Source organism: Ranitomeya variabilis, chromosome 2 (genome assembly GCF_051348905.1).
Source record: "Ranitomeya variabilis isolate aRanVar5 chromosome 2, aRanVar5.hap1, whole genome shotgun sequence".
Lineage (NCBI taxonomy): Eukaryota > Metazoa > Chordata > Amphibia > Anura > Dendrobatidae > Ranitomeya > Ranitomeya variabilis.
The window spans coordinates 906,212,894-906,229,897 of NC_135233.1; the positions used below are offsets into that span (position 1 = coordinate 906,212,894).

The 17,004-nt window shown below is 43.3% G+C and overlaps 1 protein-coding gene across 6 annotated transcripts in view; it reads right to left on the minus strand.

The window, feature by feature from the left end:
* The window catches only part of ECT2 (epithelial cell transforming 2), a 145,121-nt gene that overhangs the window by 37,899 nt on the left and 90,218 nt on the right, over positions 1-17,004 (minus strand). For all 6 annotated transcript variants that reach the window (XM_077290521.1, XM_077290519.1, XM_077290520.1 and 3 more), the window contains 2 exons: positions 11,216-11,326; positions 9,468-9,564 (listed from right to left, as the gene is read on the minus strand). In XM_077290521.1, the coding sequence (XP_077146636.1) occupies positions 9,468-9,564; positions 11,216-11,326 (208 nt within the window). The remainder of the gene's footprint in view (positions 1-9,467; positions 9,565-11,215; positions 11,327-17,004) is intronic.

A 17,004-nucleotide genomic window follows, 5' to 3' on the forward strand; every position in this document is an offset into this window, starting at 1 on the left:
TTATCAATTAGAATTGCTGACAGGGTAGGGCTAATTAGATGGAACTTTGGCCCCATACGTGTCTACCCTCAAGTTACCCCTTATGCAAGAATTACCTAATGAATTGATGATGAATAGTGTTGAGCGATACCGTCCGATACTTGAAAGTATCGGTATCGGAAAGTATCGGCCGATACCGGCAAAGTATCGGATCTAATCCGATACCAATACAAGTCAATGGGACTCATGTATCGGACGGTATTCCTGATGGTTCCCAGGGTCTGAAGGAGAGGAAACTCTCCTTCAGGCCCTGGGAACCATATTAATGTGTAAAATAAAGAATTAAAATAAAAAATATTGCTATACTCACCTCTCCGACGCAGCCTGCACCTTACCGAGGGAACCGGCAGCGTTGTTTGCTTAAAATTCGCGCTTTAACTTCCTTACGCGAAGTCCCGGCTTGTGATTGGTCACGCGCCGCCCATGTGGCCGCGACGCAACCAATCACAGCAAGCCGTGACGTAATTTCAGGTCCTTCAGGATTTTAAAATTACGTTCCGGCGTTGTGATTGGTCGCGTCGCGGTCACATGGGCGACGCGACCAATCACAAGCCGTGACGTCACGGGAGGCTGGACACGTGCGCATTTTAAAATGCGCGCGTCTCCTGCCTCCCGTGACGTCACGGCTTGTGATTGGCCGCGTCGCCCATGTGACCACGACGCGACCAATCACAACGCCGGAACGTAATTTTAAAATCCTGAAGGACCTGAAATTACGTCACGGCTTGCTGTGATTGGTTGCGTCGCGGCCACATGGGCGGCGCGCGACCAATCACAAGCCGGGACTTCGCGTAAGGAAGTTAAAGCGCGAATTTTAAGCAAACAACGCTGCCGGTTCCCTCGGTAAGGTGCAGGCTGCGTCGGAGAGGTGAGTATAGCAATATTTTTTATTTTAATTCTTTATTTTACACATTAATGTTGTTTCGATACCACAAAAGTATCGGATCTCGGTATCGGAATTCTGATACCCGCAAGTATCGGCCGATACCCGATACTTGCGGTATCGGAATGCTCAACACTAATGATGAATTAATGATGGTTGCATATGTAATAAACAGTTGATTCGCGCTCAAACATAATGTACACGCCTACTCAAAAGTGTATATAACTGACGGTCCGGAATCATTAAAACTTTATAGCTTGGTACAGATTCACGTCTGTGTCTGTCCATCATTTCTCCGGAGAACTCACATCTGGCAGCCATCCAATATCCCTGAGGGTCTGACTTGCAGACCACCCTAACACCTCCATGGAGGTGGAAGAGAAACTGCCGATAATACTAGGAGAAGAGGAAAGTGCAGTGGCCGTAGCAGCGGAATATGTCAGTGCCTGCCACAGACTAAGAGGAGCCTGATATGTCATAGACTCCCAACACTGGACATATCCCTATCCCCCGACTAAAGAGCCTGATATGTCATGGACTCCTATACCCCACCCTGGAAACATCCCCTATCCTCTAAAAGGAGTCTGATATATACTGGACCTCTATATGCCTCCCTCCCCCACCCCCGTATTTTTACCATATGCTTTGCCAATGCTAAAGTGTACTTAGTCCTGCCAATGAAGCTCATTTGAAAAAAAGAGAGAGAGAGAGAGAGAGAGAGAGAGAGAGAGAGAGAGAGAGAGAGAGAGAGAGAGAGAGAGAGAGAGAGAGAGAGAGAGAGAGAGAGAGAGAGAGAGGCGTCGGGGTTAGACCTGGTCTCCCATTCTCCCTGTGCCAGTTAGGTATGCATTTACGTTATTTGTTGTACACTCTTTATACCATGACTGTGGCACTTGCCTAATACTCTATGTATTCCACATTATATGCAGCCTAAATTTCTGGCATGGCAGGTTTGTTTGGGCGGTCTGGTCCTTCTTATGGGCCATTGTAGCACATTTATGTTCCCCTGTGAGTATCCTTTGTACCTGCTCGTCTAGTTTTTATTGTTATTTAATAAAATTTGTACTTTTTATGGGACTATATGGCTGCTTGTTCATTTTTTTGGTATCTACATTGTTTGCAGTTTGTCTCTTTATTAGTCCGCTATGCACGTTTTCTATTGTAGTTATAGTGCGATATAATTTATAAGCAACTGAACATGCTTGCCTCAATATTACTTTGCTATATGCTTTCTGTGCTATGCACAGGTTTCTCTATTGGGGCTGAAATGGACTACAGAGGGAGAGAAAAAGTCTGGCTCAACCAATTTGATCAAGTCTTTGGTACAGCAGGGGTAGTGGGTCACCAATCTGGTGATCATAGTTATGATCATTTATTCACACAGATGAAAGCACACCTTATGAAACGATCTAGATTATGGTGGAATAAATCATTATTGGAGAAATATGTTGCCTCCAATATGATTCCACATGGATTGCAGAAAATATTCCTTCCTTCCCAGTAGACGATGAGCTATTTGTTTCCAAATGGGAGGAGGCATGCAACATATGCTCAATGTCTCTATTACAATTACTGATCAACCTGAATTCTACTAATATTTCAGAACTGGATAAATTAATTGACAGTACCCAAGCAGAAATTAAGAAGGGGTGTCCGAGTGAGAAGATACTTCAGTTTGAATCTGAATTAGACAAAACTATGGACCAATTGGTTAAAAAGATCCAAGAGAGCCATTTGTCCAAATTCAATAGAGATGTAAGGGATTATCAAAATAAACGTGTGTACTTCTGGCGTAATAAGAACAATTCTAATCTACATAGAGTACCTTCGAGTACCTCAGTGACATCTGCCAGTGGACAATCAGATATCTCCTCTACTTCAATTTCATCTTATGTGGCGAGTGTACTTCATAGTTTGCGGGATCACTCGTATCATCCCTACAAGAGAAGGCCGTGCGATACATCTTTTATGAATAGGAGGGATAATAAGGTGATTAACCTGAGTAGTCATATTCTAAATGAAACTGATCTTTCTTTACTGGGCAGGGGTCTGTCTTTCTCACCCACACCGGGGTTTGATACTTTCACTGCGGTGAAGGACTTACACATGTTTGCTAGGTCATTGTTGTTCAAGAGGTATTTTTATAAATGATGAATTTCACAATCTCTTTCCTACAGAGGAGGAACAAGAGGCAGTAAGAATCCTTGAGGAGTTGGCTGAGGAGCATACCAACGAAGGAGGTAAGGTTCCTCCGTCCATCCGTCCGCGTTCTGTGAAGTTCCCCCCGTCTTCCACCTGTCCTAGCATTGATTTGTTTGTCCGGATGGTAACCAATGAGCTCTTGGGTATTCCAAGGTTTGTTCATAATGGTGGTAATTTGACTAGGGAGGAAACAACAAGGTTGAAGTTCCTTCGGGAGCTGCCCGATGTTGTGCTGAAGCCGGCAGACAAAGGTGGTAATGTCGTTGTATGGCCCAAGCAAATGTATGAGAGGGAGGCATTTAGACACCTCAATAACACTACATGTTATAGGAAATTAACCTATAACCCCCTCTCTGCATTTGAGTCCAAGCTTGAGATCATCATTATGAGAGCCTTGGACAATGAGGTTATCACCAAGGAGCTGGCTTCGGCGCTCATCGTAAAGGAACCTACTATTCCTACCCTATATTTATTGCCTAAAATTCATAAAGATGCTCTGGTGCCACCCGGCAGACCTATCATGTCAGGTAAGGGGAATTTTCTTGAGCACGTCAACGGATGGATTGACTTTTATCTTCAGCCATTGGTGTATACCCTCCCCTCGTTCCTCAAAGACACTAGTGATTTGTTGCGCAAGGTCGATGGACTGTGTGTAGAGAGTGATACTCTTCTAGCTTCAGTGGATGTAGAGTCCCTGTACACCAATAATAGACATCATGATGGTATTAATGCTGTTCGATTTTTTCTCGGTACATCTAACATCCCCTTACGGGTGAGGGACCTCATCCTGTAGCTACTAGAGTTCACTTTCACACAATTTTTTTGTTTTTAAGGGGTCTTTCTACCTACAGATCCAGGGGACAGCTATGGGAGCGGCCTTTGCGCCCTCATATGCCAATCTGTTCCTGGGTCTGTGGGAGAGAGACCTTTTTCTGTCTGACAAACAGGGGTCGATTGATCGAGTCTTGTTATGGGCACGCTATATCGACGATATCTTCTTTGTCTGGAAGGGCACCTCCATCGACCTTCTGCATTTTATATCCCTCTTGAACGGCAATGACCTCAACATACGGCTTACCCCGGTGTGGGATGCTGGTAGGATTGACTTTCTTGATGTCATGATTCGCAGGGATGCGGGGGGTGTGATTGAGACGGATATTTTTCGTAAATCTACTGCTACCAATACCCTCCTGCATGCCTCGTGTCATCCCTCTCACATGACTAAAGCCATTCCCGTTGGTCAATTTCTCCGCCTACGACGCATTTGTTTTAACGAACAGGACTTCGAAACTCGGGCTAGTGAACTTACGACACGTTTTATATCCAGAGGGTATAGTAGACGGATATTGAAAAAGGCCTATCATCGGGCTAAGTACTCTGACCGTAACACTCTCCTATATGGGAATACCACCGGTAGATCGAAAACCAATAAGCAGATTAGGTTTATTACATCTTATCATTCCCAACATGCCCGGGTACGCTTCGCTATGAGTAAGGCCTGGCCAATTCTGCAGGCTGATCCAATTATCAAAAAGTTTCTCCCAGCCAACCCACTTATGTTTCGGCGAGCAAGAAATCTTAGGGACTGCCTTACCCACAGCCATTATGTGGGTCAGCCTGTACCTACATTCCTTGACCGCGCTGATGTGCGCCATGCGGTAAGTGTGTAGCATGCCCCAACATTGAACGTTGCTCTTCTTTCACTAACTCGGACTGCACAAAAAGTTTTACAATTAATAAACGTACATCATGTACCTCACGGTACGTGATATATTATGCCACATGCCCATGTGGTCTTATTTAAGTCGGTCTCACCACGAGACAATTGAAGGTTCGTCTAAGAGCACGTGTTGGGTATACATGCGGCGATGGAGTGTAAAGATGTGACCACACTTAAAACAATACCCAGGCATTTTAGGCAGTTTCACTCGTGTGATGCTACGCTATTGAGGGTTTGTGGCATCGACCTGCTTAATATTGACATTAGGGGAGGGGGTTTGTCCAAACGCCTTGCTCAATTAGAGACGAGGTGGATTTGGACTTTGAATACTATTCACCCTAACGGGTTGAATTAAAATATATCTTTTGCCCCATTCCTATGATCTGTGTGTATCTCATTGATTTGTTGGGTGTTACCTATGGCCTATTTGCGTTTTTTACATTGTGTTTTTTATATGTGAGCTGTGGTTTTACTTTTTCTATTTTTGTTATTTAGCACTGCGTTACTTTTGACATTTCAAGAACATGGGAGTTCCATTGGAGTATTTTGGCATTCTACGGAACAGTCCATTCAGCGAGTCAATATCGATGGCGCTATCTATTTGATTGTTCTCTATATACAGCTATATATGTATTCTGTTGGGTTAGTTTTTGGTACTGTTCTTTTATTTATGTTTGTCTTGTCTTTGTGGACATTGTGGTACATATCGATCTTTTGGTTTAATTTTCGCATTTGTTTCTGTTTGTTTTTGATTGTTGGTTTATTTATATTGTTAGTATTATCATATATTAGTTTATATTGTATCTTTGTCTTTTCTGTTTGCAAAATAAGTTTTTTTCTTCCTTTTCTCCTTTCCTCATTGTTCTTTTTTTATGTTTATTTTTCCTTTTTTTTAGTACCGATTTTGTCACATTAATTGTTTTGATTGCAATATTATCTATTACATCGTTATATTTATATGTACATTGTTTTCTGTATTGTTTTTTATTTCTGCATTGTGCTTTTTGCCATTGCCCTTATGTTTGCCCTTGCTCAATATGGCGACCTTTGCTTCCTTGCCTGTGCGCATGCTCCCGCTCCACCGGGCCGTGTGTGAGTTTTTCCCTCTTTCCGGCGCTGGCTCACGTGGGGCCCCACGTGTTTCTGGCGCAGGCGGATGGAGGGGATGCTGCGCGGCTCTGCTGTTGCTGTAGTGGCGCGCAGGTGAGTGGCACACTTCCGGTCGGCGGTGTATTTATACATGCACCGCTTATACCATATTTACCCCCTGATGAAGGAGCATCGCTCTCCGAAACGCGCGTTGGGGTTGGACCTGGTCTCCCATTCTCCCTGTGCCAGTTAGGTATGCATTTACGTTATTTGTTGCACACTCTTTATACCATGACTGTGGCACTTGCCTAATACTCTATGTATTCCACATTATATGCAGCCTAAATTTCTGGCATGGCAGGTTTGTTTGGGCGGTCTGGTCCTTCTTATGGGCCATTGTACCACATTTATGTTCCCCTGTGAGTATCCTTTGTACCTGCTCATCTAGTTTTTATTGTTATTTAATAAAATTTGTACTTTTTATGGGACTATATGGCTGCTTGTTCGTTTTTTTGGTATCTACATTGTTTGCAGTTTGTCTCTTTATTAGTCCGCTATGCATGTTTTCTATTGTAGTTATAGTGCGATATAATTTATAATCAACTGAACATGCTTGCCTAAATATTACTTTGCATCAATGAGCTGGCAGTGGCCCTAGAGTCCTCCTCAGCACCAGGACTCACCCTCCATGACACCCAGGTGAAATTTCCGCTGTATGCAGATGACCTCGTGCTGTTATCACCAACTGAGAAAGGCCTCCAAGATCATCTGAAAATCCTAGAGACCTTCAGCAACACATGGGCACTGCCAATCAATGAGAAAAAAAACTAATATCATGGTGTTCCAGAAAAGAAAGCAGAAACCCACTGGCCATCCTACCTTTATGATAGACAACCGTCCACTTACAGAAACCAACAGGTACACCTACCTGGGCCTAGAACTCAGCCAGTCAGGGAGCTTCAAGCAAGCCATAGAGTTACTAAAAGACAAGGCATCCAAAGCCTTCTATGCCATCAGAAGGCGTCTGTACCATCTCAAGGCACCAGTAACCGTCTGGCTAAAAATCATTGACTCAATCATTGCCCCAATCCTTCTGTACGGTAGTGAGGTCTGGGGCCCAGTCTCATACCCAAACTGGTCAAAGTGGGACGCTGGGCCGACAAATATTCCACCTAGAGTTCTGCAAGCATCTTCTCCAAGTCCATCGGAGCACATCAAATAGCGCCTGCCGAGCAGAGCTGGGCAGATTCCCACTACACATCGCAATAAAGAAGAAGGCACTGTCATTCAAGGCTCATCTACAAAGTAGCAGTCCCAGCTCCTACCATCACAAAGCCTTCCTACACCAGGAAGCCTCCCAAGAAAAAGTACCCAAAGCCAGTCTGACCAAGCCATCAACCTCCATGGCCTGACAAAAGGTGAAATCCAGAAGATGGTACACAAAGTCAAAGAGGAATATCTCAGAATCTGGGAGGAACGACAAATAAATCCAAGAAACTGACAATATACCAGAATCTACAGAGAGAGTACAAACTGGCCCCATATCTAGAGAAACTAGAAAACCCCAAAGATCGACAGATCCTGAGCCGGTACAGACTGTGTGCCCACAGCCTACTCATCGAATCCGGGCGGCACCGACAGAACTACAAGCCCCGAGAGAGCAGACTCTGCCAGCAATGCCCCCAGGAGGCCGTGGAGGATGAGGCTCACTTCCTGCTGAGGTGCCCCAAATACTCTGCAGTGAGGGACACTCACTTCAAGAGACTGTCTAATCTCCTTGTAAGAGGGTGGTGCTGTTATGGACAGTAAGGAACACGCTGTCACTTTAAGAGGCTGCACCCCCCTTGTCTGGTGTGATGGAATGCTCTGCTTCTCCCTGCAATAGTCAGTGTGATGAACTAGTCTGGCAGAGTGCAGGTGTGGAGCTGTAGCAGCGTGTGTGAGCTGAGGCTGCAGCAGAGAGGACTTTTTGTGCTGATAGCTGAAAGAGAAGAACTGTGTCCTAACATAGCTGCAAGAGAGCAACGAAGATACAGAGAAAGGGATTTACCGTTTCCAGGATCATCCCTAGGATCCAGAAGCAAGGAGAAGACCACGCTTCACAGAGCTGACAGAAAGCCGTGCGCACCACCATATTAGACTGCTGGGGGCCCCCCTGGGACTGGAGCCGATTCTCCAACATCACCGTGAGTTTGTTCCTGTTTGGTGCACCTGTTAGGGCCTAGTGTAGGCTTCAATAGTCAGTACACGGGAGCCGTGTGGCCTACTTAGTAAAGGCCAGGGAGGTTATACGTAAAGTAGCATCATCCCTTGTTTATTGTTTACATTTGCTGGTTCGACATATTTTGAGTCTGTAATATTCGGAGTACTGTGCTATTTTACGGGAAAGATAACGTTTATAACTCTTGTAAATTGTCTTTTACCATTGTATACCCCTGTTTGCATCTTCCTCATTCACTTAATCCCTTGCCTTCCAATAAATCTACCCTTTGTTGTTTGCACCTCATCTTGTGTACAGTAGTCTTCCTGCACCGTGGTGGTCCACTGGCATTCGCTTCATCCTCCCAGACTTCACCTCCATGGAGGAGGAAGAGAAACTGCCGATAATACTGGGGGAAGAGGAAAGTGCAGTGGCCGTAGCAGCGGAATATGTTAGTGCCTGCCACAGACTAAGAGGAGCCTGATATGTCATGGACTCCTGTACCCCAACACTGGACATATCCCTATCCCCCGACTAAAGAGCCTGACATGTCATGGACTCCTATACCCCAACCTGGAAACATCCCCTATCCTCTAAAAGGAGTCTGATATATCCTGGACCTCTATATGCCTCCCTCCCCCCACCCCCCCGTATTTTTACCAAATGATTTAGCAATGCTAACGTGTACTTAGTCCTGCCAATAAAGCTCATTTCAATTGAATTGAGATAGAGAGATATAGAGAGAGATGTAGAGAGAGCGACAACACCGCCGAAACGGTGCCAGTATGGGAGTATAAATAAGCTTTAATATTTTGTGCTGTCCAAGCGAGATGTATGAGAAGTTGTCCAAGTAGTGAACGTCGTCTTTAAATACATTGTGCTATTAACCTATTTATGGAAACGTATGAATAAGAAACTGTGTTACACTGACTCTGTCCAATAGGTGTTCGGGTCAGTCCCAGTGTGTAATATGACAAAAACATGACAGAAGAATGTAGTCCTACATGCCTTAACACGCGTATGTGATGGAAATTACAAGAATGCTGTGCCATTTAGCTTAAAAGGGATTGTCCACTGCCGTACAGCCACTTAATAGCTCCAGTCTGCAACACTAAAAAAAGGATACTCGTCACCTGGACCAACATCATTGCCATGATCCACCCACCATCTCCTGGTAGTCACATGACATGTAGCCGCTGTAGCTGAAATCAGTGGCCGCTGATCAGCTGTAGGTTCTTTATACCGTCAGAACAGTAGTCTAGTAATAGTAGCCTTTAATACATTTCCATCTATTGTATAAATATTTGGAAAAAGCTGGAAATACAGCATCTTACCATTTAGAAGAAGCGCAACACTAGGCAATCTTTGGACTGGACGGATCATCAACTCAACCAATGTTTGCCTCCCGCATTCTGGTTTTGCTTGATTGATCTGCAAATAAATATACATTATAGAGCAATGGCTTAAGCAGAGGAGTAACCAGATTCACAACCACAGCAAAACTGGAACCCAACCTGAATCTTTCTTACATATTGCTCACCATAAAATGTTCCTCTAGTGGACATCCCCTTTAAAAAATAGAAATCCCTTGACTTACAAGTGTCATGTTATCTCATCTAATATACCAACTTTTTACCATGTTTTATAGGAAATTGTACAATAAGCAAAGCATAGAGCACATCCTGACACTTCTGACTACACGTCATTAACAATTTCAAGTGTTTATATATTTGTGTGATGTAAGGCTACTTTCACACTAGTCTGTCGATACGGGCCGTCGCAAACCGTCAGCCCGACGGACAGTGTGTTAATGTAGCACAATGTGGGCAGCGGATGCAGTTTTACAACGCATCCGCTGCCCTTTGTGAGTACCGGGGAGGAGGGGGCGGAGTTTCGGCCACGCTAGCGCGGTCGAAAATGGCGGACCAGACGCACAAAAAAAAAGTTACATGGAACGTTTTTTGTGCCGACGGTCCGCCAAAACACGACGCATCCGTGTGGCAATCCGTCACAAATGCATGTCTATGGAGAAAAAAAACGCATCCTTGGGGCAACTTTGCAGGATGCGTTCTTTCTACAAAAGGACTCATTGCGACAGACATCACCCGACGCTAGTGTGAAAGTAGCCTAAACTGGAATTTCATAACTCACAAAATGCAAGAGTGAAAAAAATGGGTTTCATAAAAAAAAATACTGGTTGTTTGTAGTGATGAGCGAATATACTCGTTACTCTAGATTTCTCGAGCATGCTCGGAGGTCCTCAGAGTATTTTTTAGTGCTTGGAGATTTCGGTTTTATTGCCGTAGCTCAATGATTTACATGTTAGCCAGCATAAGTACATGTGGGGGTTGTCGGGTTGCTAGGGAATCCCCACATGTACTTATACTGGCTAACAGATGTAAATTATTCAGCTGCGGCAATAAAAACTAAAACTCCGAGCACTAAAAAATACTCAGAGGACCCCGGAGCGTGCTCGGGAAATCTCGAGTAACGAGTATATTCACTCATCACTAGTTTCATTATATAGCTAGGATATGGATATAGAATGGGGTAGCATCAGTGCAAAAGAAGCACCATGCCACTTCATCTAGCAACTGCCCAGCTTGGTTATTAGAGCACATTAATACAGCTCATCACTTGATGGATGTCCTGCCCGAAATACACTTCTTCAGATGTGATTAAACAATTTGAATTACTATTCTTTCATGAAGTGTGCTCCTGGCTTTGGAGTTTTTCCATGTTGGCACATGACGGAGGCGTACGTAAAGGAATTGCTCACTTCAATAACCAAGCCAGCCCCCTTCGGTGTCTATGCATCTACTGTAAAACAGACCTAGTCTGACCAGATCAGATAACGAACGATTGGTCGCCTTCTTGCTTGTTGTCCTGCCCTTTAGAAATTCTATCACACAGTTGCTTCTGTTACCAGTATTGTCAGCAATTCTACAAGGACAAGGCATTGAACCCATTAGGCTTGGCATCCTATCTGCTCTTAAACCCAGAAAATGCCTACTTTTAGCACAGGTCATTACATATAGCGCAATATACCCATATAACTTAGAGTATTTAAGCAGATACTTACCTTCAGAAACGCATGGAATCTTGGTTTCAGCCTCTCACATGTTATAATCGTTTCCTTACTCATTTCAAAGAAATTTACAAATGGCGGATATGTTTTCACCAACTCCTTTGACTGAAATGGGAAATTTTCAGGTCAATTTATCTTGTTTCATACAAAAGAATACAGAATTTAAAGACACAGGTTATCCAGATAAAACTACTTGTAACATGTAAAAGGAATCGATCACATTACAATGACAAATATTCGATTGTTGGGATGCCCATCAACTACTAGAAATTGGGTCTTGGTGTTGCAGTTATTCCTTTTGTGCAACGGCAGTGCGCAAACATTGAAAGGAATATCATGGGAACATGTGCACAGCCGACCCTTTTAACACCAATGGGGAACGGACAGCTGGCACTCGCCTGTTTCAGTCAGACTAAGTGCAGAGTTCAGGTGAATGCTTCACCACTGCTCTTACTCCTGGTCACAGCAGAGATACAGTGAGGAAGGAGAACCAAGGGGCTTCATACTCTGCTTTAGGAATCAGTGAGGTCCCAGCGGTAGGGCTCCCAACAACCAATTGTGCAAAAAAACGTAAATGTCATATGTTGAGTCTTAGTTTGAATAGTTATTCTGTGCTGACAAGCTCCCTTTAACCCAAGTCCCACCACTCAATCTCCAGAAAAAGGTGGAGATAGATGGAAACCAAGCAGGTGGGAAGGCGTATATGAATGATTGGCCACACTATGAAGCACCGAGCGCCTGTACTTGGTTTGGTCATTCTGTGCTGACAGTCCCTTTAAACTGTGCTGCCAAAAACTCAATGTAACCATTCCAGCAAAGGGGAAGGGATTTATAGGAATCTCATGCCCACTAGGTTTATATATTATACATACATACACGCAGATTGTCTGTAAAGTCATGGTGCACTTTTGACCAGTCACTGGAAAGCAACAAAAAACGACAGAAATGTGAAATATGCTCCAAATAAAAGAAAAACTCTCCCAGTTTCATACCTATTCAGTGCAGTTCGATGTGAGCTCCATTTGTTGCCCTACACACATCCAAATGATAGTGAAGTTCTTGCCAAACACGGCTAAGGACGTCTGGTGTAACACAGTGAACAACATCTGTGATTCTCTCTTTTAAGTGATTAATGTAATTGATACGTTCAGTGTACACATGTTGCTTCACATAACCCCAAAATTAAAAGTCTAAGGGTGTCAGATTCGGGGATCGTGGTGGCCATGGCTTGACAAAACCCCTGCCTATCTACCACCGGGGGAATGTTCTATCCAGGAACTCACAAACAATACTGGCGTACTGTGGAGGAGCGCCGCCCTGTTGAAAGAGGACACCTTCTGGAAATTGAGGCACTGCATACAATTCCAACATGTCAAGATACATGTTTGCCGTCACAGACCGCTCTGTGAAAAAAAATGGGCCTATCATGGGGTTTCTCCACCAAACTGCCGGTTTCTTTCAACTGCTTATCCCTATTCCTATGTGGTAGCGCTTCGTTAATGCGCCGATATTCACGTAGCACTTTGGTCATGGTTTCGAATTTAGCGAGCCACAGAACACACTAAACTTTCCTCTGTACCGTTCACATCTCGACTGGCATGGAAAAACCACACTGCTGGCATAAGCTTGTGGTTGTACGATGTCACAGACCTGGCAGTGTATTAATCAGAGTTCAGTTTATCAGGGGTTAATCTGTCTGGGGGCTCAGCAACAGCTTAGTTTGTGTTTGATTGGTTCTTGTTATCTCTCCTCATGAACAGGTCTGATATGTTTGGGCCAGATAAAGGGGCGCCAAAATGTAAACTATAAATAGATCCTGTGACTGGTCAAAAGTGCACCATGACTTTACGGACACACTGTATATGCAGCATAAACTGACCTGCGGTGTGTGTTTGAAATCCACAACACGGCAAATTTCGCTTTGAAGCATGCTGGGTCTTATGTACAGACTCTCCCCATAGAATTGCAGTAGATATGGAAAATCCACAGTTATATATAAAAAAAAAATTATATATATATATATATATACACTCACCGGCCACTTTATTAGGTACACCTGTCCAACTTCTTGTTAACACTTAATTTCTAATCAGCCAATCACATGGCGGCAACTCAGTGCATTTAGGCATGTAGACATGGTCAAGACAATCTCCTGCAGTTCAAACCGAGCATCAGTATGGGGAAGAAAGGTGATTTGAGTGCCTTTGAACGTGGCATGGTTGTTGGTGCCAGAAGGGCTGGTCTGAGTATTTCAGAAACTGCTGATCTACTGGGATTTTCACGCACAACCATCTCTAGGGTTTACAGAGAATGGTCCGAAAAAGAAAAAAAATCCAGTGAGCGGCAGTTCTGTGGGCGGAAATGCCTTGTTGATGCCAGAGGTCAGAGGAGAATGGGCAGACTGGTTCGAGCTGATAGAAAGGCAACAGTGACTCAAATCGCCACCCGGTACAACCAAGGTAGGCCTAAGAGCATCTCTGAACGCACAGTGCGTCGAACTTTGAGGCAGATGGGCTACAGCAGCAGAAGACCACACCGGGTACCACTCCTTTCAGCTAAGAACAGGAAACGGAGGCTACAATTTGTACAAGCTCATCGAAATTGGACAGTAGAAGATTGGAAAAACGTTGCTTGGTCTGATGAGTCTCGATTTCTGCTGCGACATTCGGATGGTAGGGTCAGAATTTGGCGTAAACAACATGAAAGCATGGATCCATCCTGCCTTGTATGGAGCATCTTTGGGATGTGCAGCCGACAAATCTGCGGCAACTGTGTGATGCCATCATGTCAATATGGACCAAAATCTCTGAGGAATGCTTCCAGCACCTTGTTGAATCTATGCCACGAAGAATTGAGGCAGTTCTGAAGGCAAAAGGGGGTCCAACCCGTTACTAGCATGGTGTACCTAATAAAGTGGCCGGTGAGTGTATATATATATACACATATACACACACATATACACACACACATATATATATATATATATATATATATATATATATATATATATATACGCGTTTGTAGTGTTTATGATGCAGAAATGCACTAAATACACATAACTATTAAAGTTATCAGGAAGTATTAAAAAAAACTAATGTAGTTTTATAAAAAACATCAAGAAGAAAAAAAAATTGCAGTGTTGAAAATGCGAAAGAAATGCACAAAAAAAAAATCGTACTCAAAAATGCAAGTAACCCAACTTACACTATAGGTGAAGAAATGCTGTAGAAAATCTGCAGCATCAGAAACTCACCAAAGTGGTAACAGCCTTAGACGGCCTTAAACTATGGCCCTTAGGGACAAATGTTTTTGATTTGTTTTTTTTTTTTATTTGTTCTTGTAAATTGTATTGATTTTGCAGGAGCTGGCCAGGGAATACAAGTATCACCTGTTCATAACCACTGGGACCTTGGAAAAAAAAAAAAAAAAAAAGGGGCATTTGTAAATTGTGAGCCCTCGCGGGCAGAGCCCTCTCTCCTACTGCACCAGTTCGTGACTGTTTGTTCAAGATTCATGTATTTGTTTTTGTTATGCATACTCCTTTTCACATGTAAAGCACCAGGAAATAAAATGGCACTAAAATAAATAATTATATCAGTTATCAAGTGCCGCAGATAAAAGTTTCAATTCTGCTGATTGGTGGGGATCCCAGTGATCAAACACCCACTAGCAAGTTATCACCCATCTCATGGACTAGTTTTACCAGGACAACCACTTTATATCTAAGCAGTACCAGGAAGCAGTTTGGACACCGGTTCCTGCAATGGTTTTCATCATTCTTTTTGGAATGTGCATACTGTAGATTCAGACTAACAGCAGCAAACATCTTGGAGAATTAACTACAGATCTTCTGTGGCTGTAGACCATCATAAATCCTTCTGACGCTTTGAGATCACAGATCTATGGGGGCCATATCATAACTTCTAGGACTGTTCTTAATGACACTGGCTGTATGTCAGGGACATTGTCCTGTGGCAGAATAAATTTGTTGCCTCCCTGATGGTATTGCATGATGGGTAAGTATCTGCCTGTATTTCTCTGCACAGAGGACACTGTTAAAGGGTATCCCCATCTCCAAAATGGTATCTCAATAAATAGTAGCAAATACCTCCATTTAGAAATGGAGCATAGTTGTTTTGATTTGATATGTCGCTTACCCCATGTGCATTGCAGCAGCTTACTTATCCATGAGTATGACCACTAACAGTTAACCAATGTGACTTTATGACTTGTCATAACCAGGGATACATAAGCTACTGCAATGCCTGCTCGAGAGGCAAGCAACATAGCAAATCAGAAGAATTAGCTTACATCTGAAATGGAGGTATTTGCTAATATTACTGCCACACCTACCATATATTGGAATAGGATCTTGGAGATGAAGCTACCCCTTTAATCCTGAGCAAATCCCTCAAGTCCATTTGCTGAAATGCAACCCATAACGTGCACGGAACCTCCATCATGACAGTTGGCTTCAGACACATTTGTGTTACTTTTCAGCCTTTTGGCAAAATAGTCAACCAAATAGTTTCCATTTTGACTCAGTCCAGAGAACTTGCTGTCATTTTTATAGCCACAATTTGCTATGTTTGTGTATAGATGAATCACATGGTCTTGTTTCTACATCAAAGGTCTTACATGAAGACCACTTTTGGCTAGACTTTCAAAACAGCAGATGGATCCCAGTTAATTGCCCATTGCTTGGTATCCTCCATGCAAAGAATTACAGCTAGATTCTAAAACATCATTCAATACAATCATGAAAGCATCTGATTGGCTCCAAGTTTATTCTGCAGCAGGACAACAACCCCCAAACATACAAGTGCTTCTCACAAAATTACAATATCAAAAAGTTAATTTCAGCACTTCAAACAAAAAGTGAAACTCATTATATAGTCATTACAAACAGATTGATCTATTTCAAGTCTTTATTTCTGTTAATGTTGATGATTATGGCTTATGGCCAATGAAAGCACAAAAGTCATTATTCCAGTAAATTAGAATACTTTATAACACCAGCTTGAAAAAGGATTTTAAAATCCGAAATGTTGGCCTACTGAAATGTATGTTCGGTAAATGCACTCAATAATTGGTCGGGGCTCCTTTTCCATCAATTACTGCGTCAATGCTGTGTGTCATGGAGGCGATGAGCCTGTGGCACTACTGAGGTGCTATGGAAGCCCATGTTGCCTTGATAGCAGCCTTCAGCTTGTCTGCATTGTTGGGTCTGGTGTCATCTTCCTCTTGACAATAGATTCTCTATGGGGTTAAGGTCAGGCGAGTTTGCTGGCCAATCAAGCACAGTGATACTGTTGTTTTTAAACCAGGTATTGGTACTTTTGGCAGTGTGGACAGGTGTCAAGTCCTGCTGGAGAATGAAATTTCCATCTCCATGCTTCCCTCTGCTGACAAGCTTTTTGAAGTGCTCTAAAATATCCTGGTAGAGAGCTGCGCTGACTTTCGTCTTGATAAAAGCACAGTGGACCTACACCAGCAGATGACATGGCTCCCCAAACCACCACTGTTTGTGGAAGCTTCACACTAGACCTGAAGCAGCTTGGATTGTGTGCGCCTCTCCACTCTTCTTACAGACTCTGGGATCTTAATTTCCAAATTAAATGCAAAATTTACTTTCATCTGAAAACAACACCTTGGACCACTGAGCAACAGCCCAGTTTTTTCTCCTTGGCACAAGAAAGACGCTTCTGGTGTTGTGTATTGGTCTTGAATGGCTTGACGAAAGGAATCTGACACTTGTAGCCCATATCCTTGATAAGTCTATG